General features: G+C 38.3%; 1 protein-coding gene across 2 annotated transcripts in view; it reads right to left on the reverse strand.

Annotated features, from left to right (window-relative positions):
- Positions 1-17,377, reverse strand: part of CCNY (cyclin Y) — a 46,171-nt gene that overhangs the window by 15,071 nt on the left and 13,723 nt on the right. The window contains exons 4-8 of one of the 2 annotated variants that reach the window (XM_010016884.1): positions 15,964-15,984; positions 14,152-14,237; positions 10,686-10,721; positions 6,793-6,850; positions 6,577-6,696 (exon numbers count right to left, since the gene is read on the reverse strand). In XM_010016884.1, the coding sequence (XP_010015186.1) occupies positions 6,577-6,696; positions 6,793-6,850; positions 10,686-10,721; positions 14,152-14,237; positions 15,964-15,984 (321 nt within the window). Of the gene's footprint in view, positions 1-6,576; positions 6,697-6,792; positions 6,851-10,685; positions 10,722-14,151; positions 14,253-15,963; positions 15,985-17,377 lie in introns of both variants that reach the window. The other variant, XM_010016885.1, reaches the window with a different exon arrangement.

Consider the following 17,377-nt stretch of genomic DNA (forward strand, 5'->3'; position numbering starts at 1 on the left):
AGCACCACAGGAATGTAGTTAAATGGCCTCCAAAGCCATTTCAGGTCCAGCAGAGGTACAGAACTGACTTATTTCAGAACATATCTTGAGCTCATAAATCTGCAAGACCCAGAATGACTCCATGCTGGCCTAGTTTGGATGCTTCTGATCTTAATTCCCTGGACTTGGATGAGAAAATGCTTCTTTCTTGGTAGAGAAAGAAACATTCAACCATCCGCTGTCATCACTAGTCCTGGGAGGCTTTTTTTATCCAGACACAGACCTGTAACACGGCACAAACTAATAGGATCAGCAACAGCATCCAGGCTCCAGCAGGGCTACTGCTGAGCCAGAACTAATCCCTGGGGTGATTATTTGCAGTTGGGTGAATCCATCCTGGACTGGCTGAGTGTTTGATAGTAACCACAGCATTCAGTGTTGTCCCAGTTATCTAGGATGTTCTGCTCCCCATGATCCTGGACAGCAGAGAGTTGGTTACACAACATCCCAATCAACAGAACATAAATGTGTTTGAAGAAACTGAAAACTAAAGATAGCACTGAAGAGTTCAGTTTTAATTAGTGCAAAACAGCATCTTTTTTTTCCATCTCAGAGGACATTATAACACACTTTGTATATTATATAATACTTTCAAGTAGAAAGAAACGTTAAAATACTGGAGGAGGTTTATATCTACCCCCCTCTTCAGGAGGATATATACCAAATATGAAAGTGTCAAATAATTTAATTTCTATATTTCGTAACCCAAAAGAATACTCAAATTTTATTAAAATCTTACTATGGGGTTCTTACAGAAATTTTGTTTCTCCATTTTGATGCTGTTCAACATTAACCTCCAGCACCCCACTGATACCTCTTATCACACTGGAGTTGCAGTCTACCCCAAATTCTGTAATTCTCTTTTTAGGCTTTCCTGAAGCAACAGAGTAGGTTTTCTATGGAGGTTATGAAATTTCCATCCTCAGAGAAATTCAGAACTCAACTGGTCAGGCCCTGATCAGCCTGACCCAGTTGGCCATGCTCTGAGAAGAGGCCAGGCCAGGCCAGGCCAGGCGAGACGTGACCTCCAGAGGTCCCTTCCAACCGAAATTATTCTGTGATTATATCTACTTGCAGTACTAGAGCTTACTGTGGTGCAACACAAAGAGGTCAGAAGTTGTGCATTGCCTCCAAGGAGTCTGAATGAGAGTCGCAGCACACTAAAGAAATGGGCAATCACCAAGGAATGTCACCAACATTACTAGAATAATTCTGAACTTTGAGGCAGTATCAAGAGCAAAGCATTATCTTTTCTCATGCTGTTTCTATATTGCTTTTTGTGAAATTCTATCTCTATTTTACCAATAAAACTCTAGTGGCTTTAATGTTCTTGCACTCAATGTACATTGACGAAAGAAGACAATGGTTTTGGTATTTTAATTACCATAATTAAGAATCTACAAATGAACATGTATTTGCAAAAACCACATTCTCTCTTTCTCCCATTTAAACTCCACATGAACTCAGTAGCTAACCCACATTGTAAGTTGCAGGAGCACAGAATAACTAACGAAGACAGTTTCCATTCCTACACATCACAAAGAAATACACAGTCCTCTCTCTTCAATGAGAAAACTTCAGTATGTCACAACGCCTTGAAACTTAAAAGATATTTGAATGAAAAAAAAAGAAATATAATTGGTATTGGGTCTGATATAGCCAAATTACAGCTCTAATCCAATCGCTAAATTGCCATATGCTCTGTTCTAAGGAATCAGCCAGTTCCTTACGACTCTCCAGAAATAACTGCACTTTGCAGTTGCCCAGCTGGGCATTTAAAATGTTCCACAAAGGTCTTGTGTCATCCATTTGGTGGAAAAGGACATCACATAATCATCATCCTCACAAATTCATCCAATTCTTTTTTTGAGACCAAATGTTGAAAGAAAATAACAAACGTTGTCACAGAAGTCTGAAAATGTGAACAATGGCAAAGTATCATTGTAGATATTTACAGGAAGTACTAAGAGAAGCTAGAGAAACATCACACATCTCCAGGTTTGCCCCCTAATTTACTCATTTTAAGACAAATATCTATAATACGTACAAAATGCACTCCAACTATAAGGCAACATCAACTTTCCAGTCTAAAACTGGGATCAGTATTCATTCCTTGCCCACACAGAAGCCCTTAGAGATGCATTGGGAAGCTGACACCCATTCTTTGACAGAACGTCCCCTTAGGGATTTTAAAAAAAGTCCCTCCCAACCCCCAGCATGAATATTCTCTTTTTATGAAGTGTGTATCCCAGCAGGCCTGAAGCAATACCTGACTAAAGAGAGTTACAAACACTGCACCAGGTACTAAGAAGGAGAAAAATTACTGTTACAGTTGAAACCCAGGACATAACTGATGATCTAGTCAAGGGCTATTTGGGTGTTGTATGTTAGACTGCAGTCAAAAGACAAGAACAGCCCTAAAACCAGGGAAGAATCTAAGTCTTCTGCTCCCCTCAGTGCCCGGAGCAGAGGTAGGAATTCCCTGTTCCTCTTAACCTTCTCCAGAGCATATCCTGACACATGTCCAGCTACCAAGGGACTCAGGATCCGCAGCACAGGTGGAGAAACCTTCTCTCTGTGCCTAGGAGACTTTCAGATGTGGCAAAGTGGTGGCCTTTAGCCACCTCCCCAGGAACGCTTAAAGCCCAGGACAAAGGTGGACACCAACAATGGTGGATACACACAGTTCTTCTCATGGATTTCTTACAGGAGGTGGAGCCTACCTTCAATGCTTTGCCTTGCTCATCCAACCACACTCATCACCCCTTAAGGCCACTGGATGGGGTGTAGCAGCGTCAAAGCAGGCAACAAACAGTGCTTGAGATTGTACTCTTTGGAGGAACCTGCATCTTCCATTAGCTGCATAAGGATTGGTAGCTAAACTGGCCCAGTCTGAAAAGGACCTCTGCTGCAAATTAAGTGTCTCTCTGAGCCCTGGTCACTTTCTTCTACATTTTTGTTTTCGTACAAACAAGTATCAGGTTTTTGATACTTCAACTGAAATATTGGGGGGGAAAAAAAAAAAAAGAGGTATTTTATCAGCATTTAGAAGTAAAAATATTCCAGTGAAAGGAAAGCAATTGAAAGTTTTTTCCTTTCTTCCAAACACACAGAAAAAATTCTCCTCAAATACTCTAACTTTCACAACACAGTTCAACGATATTCTCTTTGTACCTCTTGCTTAAAATGTAACTGAAGAGTACAATAAGAACTCAGGAACTTCTGGCTGTATTAATTAAATCCTTGTTTTTCATTCTTACGTAGTTCACATTTCCCACTATTAAATCCTCTCGGTCACAGTATGAACTTTTATTTCAAAAGCATGCTCCTCTCAACTTCACAGAAATAATTCAGCTCACGTACTGTATGTATTTACACATCACCATATCTGATCAGTCTATAGCATACAGACCTTGCATAACTGTCTATCTGCATATTTGCAAATGCAAAACGTATCCTCTCTAAAACTACTATGTACATGAAAGTATATTAGGAGCCTTAGATTTGGCCTATTCGCAAAAAGCTCAGGCAGTCATGACAAGGCAAAGCAGAAAACATGCACCATTCTCCTCTTCAGGTCAAGTTAATAGGATTGTTTTACAGAACAAAAGAACAAAGTATAAATGTTTCATTCTTAGGACATGCAAACACTGTATTGTTTTCCTGTTGGTAAAGGTAACGATCCTGTTCACATTTTTATTTGCTATCCAATTAGTAGGTTAACACACGTACAACTTGCCACCTCTGCACTTGAGGAGACAGTTTAGATGAGACAGGCTTTCTCAGTTTTAGTAAGGGTGGGAAATACTCTGGGTTGCAGAAGAAGCACACACGTGTTATTTTTCTCACAAAGTCAGGTCACAAAGTATAGTTCTGATGTTCACTGGGACAGAAAACATAATTTGCAAGACTTTAAATCAGCAACACAATCCTTAAAACTGATTTTATTCTTATGGTATTATTTTATAAATAAATAATTAGTATTTAATTGTTTCAACTCGAGATTTTAATTTTTCACCTATCAGTATGGGAAATCTCTTGGCAGCTCTGGAGGCTGTATGAAAATTAAATTTTTTGTTTAATTATAAATTGGTTTTGCTGTAATAGTGGAGGCTTTAATTGAAATATTTTAATTAAGTGCTTGAAGCAACACAATGCCGGTTTTTTGCTGGAGACTAGCTTATCTAACAGTGTGGAGTTTCACACCCAGCTCCTGCACTGAACATACAGATTGCTATGGAACCAACTGTAACTACTACTTTGACCTGCCTAATGGCATGTAAGAAGACAAACAGCAAGTGCATTCAACTGAAAACTTGGGCAGTAAAAGGGGTGGTTAGGACTGTTTAAAAATTATTAGAGTGAGTGAAATAAAGATAACAGCTGCAGCATCTTGTTCAAAATGTACTGTGATCTCCACAGATACCCCTCCTGCCTTCTGGCAACCCTCCCTGGAGAAGTAAGTGGCAGACAGGGCTATCAGATTGCTCTCTGACGGACAGCCAGACTATGGCGAAACATAAACTCCAGCAGGGAATGCTGCTCTCTTCTTCTCCAGACAGGGTATCAAAATTGAAAGCACTTGGAAGGTTCATAAATAGTGATATCAACACTATTAAGATTTCAAGAGTGTGGGGAGGAGCATGGGTTGATTGCTTTTTAACAGATTAATTTCCACCTTTGAACATTTCAGAAACAACACAGTCTGTCTCTGGGGCCCCTCCTGATGAGACAAACAAATAAAGAAATCAGATTTAGAAGCAGAGAGGAAACTAAGAATAGCAGCAGCAGAACTTCATACTTGTAGAACTATCCAAAACCTCTGAAAGCTTCTGGAAAAAGGGGTCAGGAAGGTGCTATTATTCTGAAAACATGAGCAAGAATAGCAGAACAGTAACATCGATCACCTGCACAAAATCTACCCACAAATATCTGTATGGCTGCTTTGAGAACTAGGGTATGAAACAGTTTATCTGTTATCATCGTGCTGGGTAATAAACCTGAGCCACCTAAGTTTTCAAGCATTAATAACTATGGAAACTGACACTGTAGGATAACAAATGAGTTAAAAACATTTATACTTCATTGCAGATCACAGCAAAAGAGTTACCTGCAGGAAAACCACATGAGAACGAGAAGAGGCAAGGAAGTTGTTACAAATGAAAGATACTAAAGTATATGAGTAGGTTAACAAGATTTGTGGGGAAAAACATTCAGTGCACTGCAGTAACAGGAGGATACTGTTATTAAAAAAGCCTTCTTCCTTTCTACTAAATAGTGCCCTCATTGATCAAATAACCAAAGATCAAACAAGAGATAACCACAACAAGGTTCCACTGTATTTGACAGTGGATTAATTAAGTTACAGAAGTACATACTGACTCACACAGCATATCATGCCTCCAGCAGAAAACACTTAGGAAAAAAGGGAGAAGTACAAGTACTTAGTGCAATTATGTAAAAGAGACAGACAAAATGTCATTTGGGAAAACATGTAATGGCTGGGTCAAGCAGCTAGGTAAAGTAACACTTGAAAATGCAAGGGTGGAGCACTGCAGGGTGTTTCTTGCCCTATTTTTCTCATATTCCTGTCCTGTACTGGCTAGTACAATTCATTTTGACTGTCTGAAGGCGAAAAGCCTGCCAGCTAATCTTAGAAGCCAAGGAAGAGAGATTAACAGGAAATGAGTAGGTCTGGGCTTCAAAATCCACCTTCTCCAATTTCCCCTTCTTCCATCTAAAGTACATAACAAAGCTGTTATGAAACCACATGTTGTGGTGGTAAAAAAACATTTTATTCTTTTAAAACCCTTGAGTCAAGAACATGGCCAAAATTGTGCCTGAGAGTTGAGAGGCTTGTTGGAATTGGCAGGATAAAAATTTCAGGAAAATTAAGTAATTCTCAGCTGGTGGAGATCATTTTAGCTCCTTTAATCCATGTAGCTATGCTGATCCACACCAGCTGAAAATCTGAACCTTCTTTTGTGTCATGCTATTTTTAAGTAGCTGAACTCCAGCCTTGAGTACAATTGTATGACATGGTCCTGAAAGACATCTACGCTGCAAGTGAAAAAGCCACCACCACCATGTCCCAGTCACTCACCGAATCCTTCATGTACCCGTCACGTCTTATCAGTGCTATCAAATCACCTACAGCTGTTCCCAAGTCTCTGCTGGGAGCTACACAGCAAACCCCCCAAAAGTGGAAGCCTTTCAGCTTTAAACATTCCCTCCTGTTCAAATCACTTAAGCCACCTGCATTTTCTATTAGTCACCTTGGTGGCCTGTAACATTATCACTCTGTGAAGGCAAGACTTAACCCCAGCTTTTGTGTTGCATGTCATAACCTCTTTTTCCATCACTTACTCTCCTTAAGAAAATGAACTGTAGCATCTCTTCCCATCAAGAAATTTCCTTGGTTTCCATGGTGAGAAAAAATTCCCTGGTAGCACCTAGATTTATTAAATCATACAAACCCAAGCTCTGAGGACAAAGCTGGGTCTGTCAGATGGCTGATGTCATCTCTCAGACACTCACCAGGGTGACAATGGCACATTCAGCAGTCAGTTGAGCAGCACTAAACAACGTCCGAACAAAGCGGTAAATCTGTTTCTGCTCCGGGTCATGTTTGTCATAGTCTGGTGGCACTTCGGATTTCTAAGGAAGAAATATTTCCAAATAGGTGACTGAAACAAAACGAAGCAGACAGAAAGACAGTTCGCATGAAAGGGAAGAAGAGGCAAGTGAACTTACCGAAAGGGGATGAAGGTTTTCATCAAAAATATCTAAGAGCATTCTTCCATCTGTATCCCTAAAAAGCATTAAAACCAAAGTAGTGTCATTATCTGAACACGACAGCACACAGCTCTCATAGACACAAATATACTGTTAAAACTCCAATACTCCCAATGCTGCGAGGTGCTTAGAAACACTGCAGAAATACGATTTTCAAATAGAAGCTGGACCTGTTTTGCCACAAAATTCACATGTAACATGAAATCCCTATTATAAAGTTGCTAAAATTTTCCATTTTCAATGCCCAAGACACATACTCTCTACTGTGAGGCTTGTTCACAGTACTACGAAGTACTACTACAAACTTATCATAAAATCAGCCCAGCTTACTCTTTTTCTTAACTTCTTCATGTTAACCTTGCAATCTCTTGATTCCTTCTCCTCCTTTATTGTCAATGTTGAGAACATTTACAAATATGTAACACTATTTTTACAGTTATTCTTTAGTTAATATATACATATTTCACTTTTTATTTACTTGGAAAACCCTATCCCCCTATCCTACTAATGATTTCTGAAAACCAAAAGGAGTACATACAAAAAAAAAAAAAAAAAAAAAAAAAAAGAAAAAGAAACCCAGACAAAGTAGTATTCCTATCCACTGGTTTTAGCTGCTATTTCTCTCTCAGATCCCTGTTGCTCAAAATCAGCATGAAAGTTAATGCAGCTTCACAAGCCTAACATCCAGTATGCAGTGTAAGATCTTGCTGTGTGTAATCTTGGCAGGAACACTAACAATCACAGAAGTGAGTGGTATAACAGTCAGTACCAGTTAGAACTGAACACTCTCTGGACAGATGCATCCGTGTGACCTCCTTAACACAATCCCATCTTTCTTTACAGCATCCTGGTACTCTGGTCTTAAAAAAATACAGTTCTGAAGACAGAAATCACTGAATATGTCTTCTGTTTTTACCCAATAGCACATGTGTCTCAGAGCATGCAAACACGAGTTTTACAGTGGATTCATGTCTACAGAACATACTTATTAGCAATTAACGTTTAAACTTCAGTATCTGAAGATGACATTTATTCTGCTATAATGCCTCCTCACTCAGGAAATAAGCACTTGAGGTTTTTTTAAGGATTACTTAAACTAAAACAAACAGATTGAAATAATTACTACAAAACTCCCAATCACCAAGGAATTTAAGGCAGACTTTCTACCCGTACATAAAAAGGCTAGTATCTCAATACAGAAGTAGTCTCACTGGCGTGCTACATAAACTGTGGCTCTTGACAAAGACGAGAGAAAGAAAGAAAGAAAGAATTTCCTATTTTATTTCTTCATGCTATAGCTGCTACATGCTATGAAGGCACATTTGATCATCCTCTAAGAAACATTACACCAAAAAAAAAAAAATCATTAGAACAAGTTTACATTGTTATCTTTCAAAAAAATGAACCGTCTACTAATTGATTCTAAGCATTTTTCATGGTTAGTTTGTTGGGGTTTCTTTTGTTTGTTTATTTAGCAAATTCACCAATACTTGCATTCCTTAGAAAACAAGGTAAGTGCAGCCTTTACCACATGTTGAACAGCTAAGCACAACAAAAGCTGCAGAAAGCCGATCAATACAACAATGATAGGAGACACTGGGTAAAGAAGGAATAATAACTACAATGTTACAATTAATTGAAAAGTGGGAAACATATGAAGAAAATATTCTATTTCATGTATAGTTTCTCAAAAACAATGGGACTGGTGAGAGTTTGGAATATTAGGAAGTAATTTAGCCTTAAACCTACTGTGCAGGAGAAAAGGGACAACTAAATGCTGTCTGAAAACAATTCTTTGGTAAAGCAAGTGCTTGACTTGTTTTCTATCAAAATCAAACTTGAGTCTTCATAAGAGTTACAGTGGTTTCTTACTCCCCATCCCCCATAACAAACCAAAATCTACCACATACATCAACAACTTCCTTTTTGCCTACAATGGCAGGAAACAGAACATATGTATTGCTATGGCTGTTTCAGCAGCAAGTACAACTGAATCTTGTTATCACATTGTCCCTACATTCCTAAATTAGAGACAACTGAAGACAGAATAGTCATTTCCCATCTTTAATTCCAGAGTCATTAATTGATGTACACGAGGCTGCTTCAGCATTGCTGCCGAGACCACCTGTCCCGACTGCGGCAGAGGGAGCGTTTACAACACACCTCCCCCTACCCTGGGCAGCAACCAGCCCTGCCTGAATAAATTACCTTTCCATCGTAAAAGCAGAAGGACAGATAGCAAGTTTCCCAAGAAGATAACATTCAGAATGTACGTGTCTTCAAGACACTGTCTTGGGATTCTGTTTTACAAAGCTTAGCCTCTCTGTCTACCAGTTGTAAGTCAAATTTGCATCATGTTCTATAAGAATACGAGTGAGCATATTTTACTGCAGACAGAAATCAGCTCCCTGGCAATAGGCACAAAGCAAGTTTGGTGTACTTTGGCTCTGGATTCCTCCTGCTCAACTCTGTGCTTTTACTGAAGTTCCTCGCTCTTTTTAGTCCCTAATGTGCCCCTTTCTCTTAAGCCTTTTACACAGTTGGCATGAAACCTAATAGAGCACTTAAGAATAACTTACTTCCACATAACTTTAGCGTCTGATTATCTTTGACATCTCTCATTTAGTCAAGCATAGTAAAAATTTACTAGTTAGCCATGCTAACCAAGGGATGATGGAGGAAGGGGGAAAGAGGGAACCACAGATGGATAAACAAGTAATCCAAGCATGATCATGATGCTTCATTTCCTGCGAAATGAGATTAAAAGTTGCATAAAGCTTTCACTCCAACTTCTGCTTTACATACTGCCATGTTTCAGACCAAGGCCCACTGACGTCTTGGAAAGTCTTCCAAGTGCTTTTAGCAGAGATCAAGCCCTAAGCCTTTCTGCCCCTGTGCACTTCTAAAGGTTTCTCTTCAGATGTCAGCCTTGTTTCAAGCGTGATGGGTGCCAGTGACCTGAAACATGGTCCCGAACGACGTGCCAGCTTAACTTTAAACTTATGAGTAATTTCTTTTGTTCTAGTCTGACTTCCTACAGTCCAGAAGAAAAAACATGTAAGAAGTGGCTTGTTAGATTGAGATCTAAGCCAAGTTCTCTGAAAAGACACATTGAAAAGCCATAGACACAAAAGTCACTTGAAGTACTTATACAATCTCTCCTTAGAAATGCCAGGAAATATTATCTTATGATATCTGTGACATATCACGAGGACAGGGAAGTTAAGATACAAAAGCGCAATTCAACATGAAGAAAGCTAATTTATGTACCAAGTTACTTTTTAGAGAACCTATTTTCTATTCCATTTCAATCAACTTGACTGAGCAGAGATCTAAAAACATACTACACCAGAAGAGATAAACCAGGACCTGCTCTGTTTCTGAGGCATCTTGAATTACATTTATTCACAATGTCACTCTTCCTGTATAATTACTATTTGTCATTTCAAAAACCATTAACTGATCAATGATTTACACAGTTAACTTTACAAAGGTGTAGTAAAAAAAAAGATCAATCTGAAAGATACTATTCAGATTTGTGTATATATAATCACAACATACGCACCCATGCAAGTGCCCAGTATATACAAAACCAAACCCTGATCAAAGTTTTTCAGTGGTGAACTGTACTTCCAGATTTCATGGTACATTATCCTCTAATTTTTATTTTTTCTAAGCAAAATAACATATACTAAAAATACAAAAGAATATGTTTCTTATTTCTAGCATGGGAAATAAGGAAACTACTAAAAAACATTTTGAAAGAAACACAGCATGGATTTTTAGGGTTTGATCAGTTAATATGTTTTTATTAAAGATATCTTCATTACAAGATTTCATTATTCACATACCTGTTTTTGATGTGGTAATATATTGCAAGAGCTACACTGTAAAGAAAAATACAGAGTTAGTATCTCAGGACTGTCAAATTATATTACTTGCCATATTAACATGTAAGTTTAAAATCTAGCACAATGCATGACAAAAATATGCTGAACAGCCTATTTTATTCAGTTCAGTGTGAGATACGAGGAAAACTGCTGTAAATAGACAATTTCATAATATCTGTTCAGCACACTCCAAGCAGCTCTTTTTCACTAGTAATCAAGTACCTTACAAAAATACTCATATTCCATATACCACGTTGCACATAGCTTCCATTCAATGCCCTACTCTACTAAAGTCAATGATAAGACTCCTACTGACTTCCAAGGTTGAAGATAAAGCATCACAGACACTGAACATTCTCTGTTATTGTTTGCTAATGCTTCCAGGCTAACATGAAATGTTTTAATCACCTTTGGCTTATGATTTTATGTTTAAATCCATTAACTTTTGGCTGTCTTTCTATGTAGTTACTCACATACCAGACTGAAATACCAGGTTTCTACAGTTTTATGGCATTAAGTTACTTAACTCAGGGAAGAGATGACTCCCTGAATAACTTACTGCATTATGCATTTTCCATGTTTTCAACCACTCACCAAAGTACCTCTGTTTATATTCTATGCAAAGATAAAAAGTATCCTTACATTCACAGAAAGCTAAGATTTTAATTACATATACAACTAACTGATCTCATTCACATTTGAGACCGAAGAAAACTAAGACACGGTTATTCTCATGGTTATTCTCCAGTTTCCAACTCAACTTCAGTGTTAGCTCATGACAGAGCTTTACTGAAGGATAAATCAGAACCAGCACCTTCCCTACTTGTTCCAGCAGCATAAAACCCAGTCAAAGCTAAAGAGGATGAAGGAGGCAGTCTCTATTTGTTGACAACTTGAAGATGCTTATGACTTATACTGGCGCAAAATGTATCCCTTTTCCACAAAAGGCCTTTTGAAAGAGTCAATTGATTGCTCTGTAATTTTATTCCAGAATTTTTGCATGAAAACTGCTATACCGCACATTAGGAAAATCATATGCTGGAGCTACACCATTAGTAGAATTTTAACTTATTTCAGGTTTGTTTGGTTTTGCTTTATTTGAACAGCTATGCAGTGGAAAATATTTCTTCTTAGTTGAAAGTAAAAACATTTTTCTAACTCAGTATGTAAGTGCTTTTAAAATTTGATTTTTTCCTATAGATACATGTTTAAGGAATTAAGAGATACTGTGTACTGTAGACATTTGAAGGGCACAGTCCTCACTGAACACAAACCCCACATTTATGAATGAATTTGACTGAAAGCTATTCACAAAATGAATTAGTCCTAAAATTTAATTTTAAATTATGCCCCAAGGAACACACTTGCAGCTCCAATTCACTTCATGAAAGCAGATGCAAGAATCTATGTACAGAGCTCTCTGCTTGGTGCGCATATGATTGCTTTTGTAACAAGATGTCAAACTATGTTTAGAAAATATTTACTATTTAAAAGTCCATATCAGAACCTGAAAGTCTTTTGGAGCTGTAATAGATTAATTCAGATCCAAGTTTCATTCTGCTCTTCACATGCTGGTTCAGCCAGCTCTTGGCGTGTAGGAAAGACGCTTAGGGAACTTTCCATCACCCTACACCCCAGCCACCGTACTGATGCTGCAGATCTCCAGTAGATGCACTAATATTTTAAACACACCAGTGAGTAACATGACCCAGAAGAAATAAATAAGACAGCCAAAATACATCCCTCATAGATCTACCTACACGCAATAGCCATTTATCAGCAGAGGCTGCCAGGGTGAGGGCAAGAAATGAAGTTTTACAAAAGCAATAATCCTGCAGTCTCTCTACCCTTCAATCTGTCAAATGTGCAGCCAGACAGGAGAGAAAAGACTCCTCACCCAGAGGCCTTATGTGTCAATGTCCAGTTTCTCACCCCACATGCCCCTTCTCAAACCCTCTGACTCCTTGCAGCTTCCAACCCACAGCCCGGCACAACTCCTCCCACCTAGACCCAGTGACGGCTCTTCCAGCCTGACATGGTCCTTCTCCTCCCTATGGCTCTCCCTCCTGCCACACACCCCAAGTCTCTCCCCAGACATCACCACCTTGCTCCCCAATCCCCAGCTTTTATCTATCTCCTCTTCAACAAGGCTGCTGCTGGCTACTGTGGCCTGCTGAAAATGCTTCTGGGCTGCTGCAGCCAACTGAACCCTCTCGTCTTTCCACAAGCAGTTTCAGTTTTGATGCAAAAAGGGGCCTGAAACGCAAAAGGCTGCACTTAAAAAAAAAAAGCTGCATGTGAAGTATTTTAGAGCAGTAAAGTATGAGATATCAAAAGTGAAGAAAAAAAAAAAGGAAAAAAATGAAAATCCTTTTTTCAGTGTTCATCTGAATTATTAAGTTACTAATTAAAGAAACTTGAGGAAAAGCAAGACTATTATTCAGGCAGAAATAGCTGATGAGGAATGAGGTGTCAGTCTGACTGCAAATCCCTTCTCCATTCCCCTCTTTTTTCCTTAAACAGAAAAATTAAGAACATATTTTAGTGACCACCAACACTATAAACTCCTTTGGACATGTTATTCTGAATATATTTATCTCTCATGTAAATAGCTCTGTAGCACAGATCTTATATTAATAAATTCTTGCATTTGAGTACACCAAGGTAATCATTCTATGAACAGCTGAAGAGAGTGTATCAGCAATCATAATAAGCAAACAGCACAAAATGCTGGAGGAGCATTTGTTCTTTCATTTTTCCCCTTACTGTACAAAGTGTTAAGAACAATAATCTATAAATACCAATTTCATTTCTCTCCAAATGTAGAAAGGCACCAGTGAAACCTGAAATGATTATCTGAGACTTCACCCAAGGGTAAGCCCATGTGCGCACTGCATAAAAAGCTCCCCACTGCTGTGTAATAAACTGCCAGTGTTCTTGTACTCAAATAAGGAAATTAATCTGGAGGCAATTAATTTCCATTTCCAATAGAAAATGGGAAGGAAAGCTTAGCAAATGTTCATAACGATCTTCTCATGAACAAAAAATAAGTCTTAAAATTCACATAATTCCAAAATTCCAAATAAACAAGTACCCAAGTAAGTTTTGAGGACTCATCCAAAGCAAGTACCCAGTTGAATGTTGAAGCACAAGGATTTCAGCTGCTGGAATCTGAGAATCTTAAATGTTGCTTTCTGTTGAGATATGCAGTATTGGGAGTTTGACTCTGAACAGCACTAAAATAAATGGAATACCCTTTGCTCATCCTATTCACTGCCTCTGGAGCATGATCAAATTACATAAATTTACTGCTTCAAAAACCAAAACCGCTGAAGCTTGCTTAGTAATGGTTCAGAAATATGTATACATAAATACATATATATAATGCAGGCTCTAGCAAAACAAAAAATAAAGTTATAAAACCCACCATTTGATGGTATACTTGAGGTTTGGTTGACTGACTGTGCTGTCATCCAGGAAAATAGTGGAGCAGGAGCTGTACTTCCTTCTCAACTGCCCAGGAGGATGCTATGAAAAACATGCAAAAGAACAATGGCAATTATGTAATACCAAAGCATTTTTCTGAGGACATGTAAGAACTCAGAAAAAACAGACTCCTCTGTCTCTCACAATGACGCACACAGTAATGTGATCATGTTTTGAAGCAGTTCACAAAGTTCAGAAATAATTACCAGTGCAAAAGTCACAACAATCCCTGTCTGAGCCTTGACTAATGCTTTCCAGTCCCAATTTCCCCTCAGTCCCTTCTTCCCCAAAACCATGCAAAAATTTTTGTGCAGAATTACTCAAATGCATACGTATATTTGGAAAGCAAAGATGAACAAGACCTGTGTTTCTGTCCCCATACAAAAAGAGTAAGTGGAAAAGTGAAAAAGAAATCATGTTAACAATGAAGACTGATTTAGAAATAGATACAAAACCATGCTTGGAGAAAAGAGAATTAAAAAAAACCCAAACCCAAATAAACCCTGAAGAATGAAGTAAGGGAAAACTACTAAAACATCTAAAGTTTAAAAGGGCAAACTCAGGAAAAAATAATTCATCAAGAATAGTATGTTATTAGACAGGAAGAAAATTCATCAAAGTATGAAAGAGAAAGTGGATATGCAAATTAAAAAGAAACATCTCTTAATAAAAGAAATTTTCCACAGAGTTCAACTCTATTTCTACACTACCACAGGAAAACATTGAAAAGCTCCGCTGCAAAGATGACATTTGACAACACTACTTATTTCTAAAGATTTTTTGAGAGGGCTTCTCCTTCAGCTGTTTAGAGCAGCCAGCAATCCACCAGTCTAAAGAGAACAGTTTCTTCATATCAGCTAATAGCTGTCACAGTCATTAATGCTCTTTGATTTTATCCTTGCTTATTTTACCTAAGCTAGTGAATAGCTTGAACGAGGGCCTGTGTCAGAAAAGGGAAGACCAGTCAAATTACATCGAATTACATGTTTAACTTACAACAGAATAGGCTTAAAATTCAGTTGACATGGAAATTTTATGTGCCTTACAATGAATGTTGTTTCCTCCGTTTCAGTGGAGCCCAATGTCAATAACATCGGTGGAACCCACAGGCATTTACCAGCTCAGAGCAACTGAGTCTCTAGGCTACAGTCCTGTGACTCCTACCTCAGTACATCTCCCCCTGTCTAATTTGCAGCACAGACATTATTAAAAGTGCCAGCACTCCGATATCTCACTAATGCTTCATTTTCCATAGGCAGCAGACTCCTGAGCAGCATTCATTAGACAGAGAACAGAGACTCCTGGTAAAACCTACATGCATCTGAGTCATCTTTCTATTTTTCCCAGCTATGAGTGAAAGAGCATGCAAAGACTTCTGTCAATTGAAAAAAAATAAAAATAAAAATCATTTTCTGGAGCTATCAGAATTGTAGAAACACCATGTTCGAATTATGTGAAAGCTCACCAACAGATTCTACCAAGGTCCCTCACTTGACCAATGGAATCATAGGCTGAACTGCTTCTCTTGGAAGTGAAAAGTTTAGTGAGAAAATTAAAATTATCCCCTCTCAAAAATTCTCAAGGACTTTGGAAAGGTACTTCATAATACTTTGGAAGCTTACAATCCATCAACCTACCAAGCTATTGTATGCTAAGCAAGGCAACAGACAGAACATTTAGAAGCAATGGAAGCATTAATGCCATAAAACGTACTATCTAGGATTGATGTATACAGAGAAAAGTACTAGGGGACTGGTGATTTATAGCTTTTATTCTACCACAGTTGAGTTTGAATTTCTGGATTAGTCTGTTAAGTACCTTCCGCAAGCATGATAAAAGCAAAGCAACTTAAAACCAGCTGAAAGTGAGACTGTTAAGAGGTTGGAAAAAAGGGAGATGTACAGACATTAAAAAAAAAAAAATCATTAAAAAAAGGCATATGGAAAGTTTTAGTTCTACATTTTAAGTATAAACATAGTTTGAAGGTTTAGATAAAATATAAGATAAATGGACTGGATTTGTTCAAGGCAAACATGAGTAAAAAGAAGAAAACAACTCTGTAGCAACACCACTGTCAGATGTAAATCTTCTTAGGTAAACATCACTCTAACATTTGATACATGTCAATAATTGGAGCCACACACCTTATTTCTGAAACTGCCATATCACAGAACTCTCCACGGTTTTCAGCCCACATCACACTTTGTTAGGCTGAGAACTTTTCACACTTCAGAAAAATACGTGGTGTCTCATGCCTCACTTTCTGTTCATAACGACTTGGCAGGAAGGGGTACCTTTCCCAGTCTGAAGAACGGTGCCAAGTGTAAACCTACTATCTTGGATATATATACACATTTCTGCCATGTGAATAACTAACCTATCGGTAGATCAACATTGCTAGCATCTACTCTAACGTCCAAGTGCAGCCATATGGTATGCCAGGTAACAGATTTTCTGCCTCTTCCAAATTACTGGAAAACACCCTCAGCTTCATAGCCTAGCTTGACTGAGCTGGAAGAAATGTAAGTCCCACAGTTCAGCCAAATAGGCCTTTCTGAACCTTCACAAAATGCTGCACAGGAACCTTCTACATCCTTGCAAAAGACCAAATTGGTTTCTGAGCATCATCTCAATATTTAGCACTGTCCTACAGAGAAACCCCCTTCTGTGTCCATTTCAATGGGTAAGTCCACACCTAAAATTGTACAGGAGCCTAATGCCTTCATACTTCAAATTCATGAAGGCTGACCACAAAAAACTCCCATTTAGACAAGTCAGAAAGGGTCTAAGAGAAAAGTCAGAAAAGCTGAGAAAGAATATAGAGCCTTTGAAGAAATTAGCCAAACCTTCTAACATTAATGGGATCCTCCTCAGGTTCTGTCCCACCATTAAGGCTGACATGGGGGAAGAAAGGACTGGTATAGCTCATTTTGTAAATCTTCATATGCAAACATGACTGAGGATAGCACATGTGTGAAGCCTTGACAGTTTCTCAATCTCTGCTACTAATAAATACTTACAAATTAAAAGCACCTTATTGATACGAAGTGGGATTCACTTTATGTGCGTACTTTAACTTGTGGTAGTAGTATGTTTGCACCCAAGCTGAGATTCAGTAGATGTCACACTTCTCAATTTCATCAAGACTTCTGACTTCATCTGGCATA

The sequence above is a fragment of the Nestor notabilis genome, unplaced genomic scaffold (assembly GCF_000696875.1).
Source record: "Nestor notabilis isolate BGI_N333 unplaced genomic scaffold, ASM69687v1 scaffold14256, whole genome shotgun sequence".
NCBI classification, from domain to species: Eukaryota; Metazoa; Chordata; class Aves; order Psittaciformes; family Psittacidae; genus Nestor; species Nestor notabilis.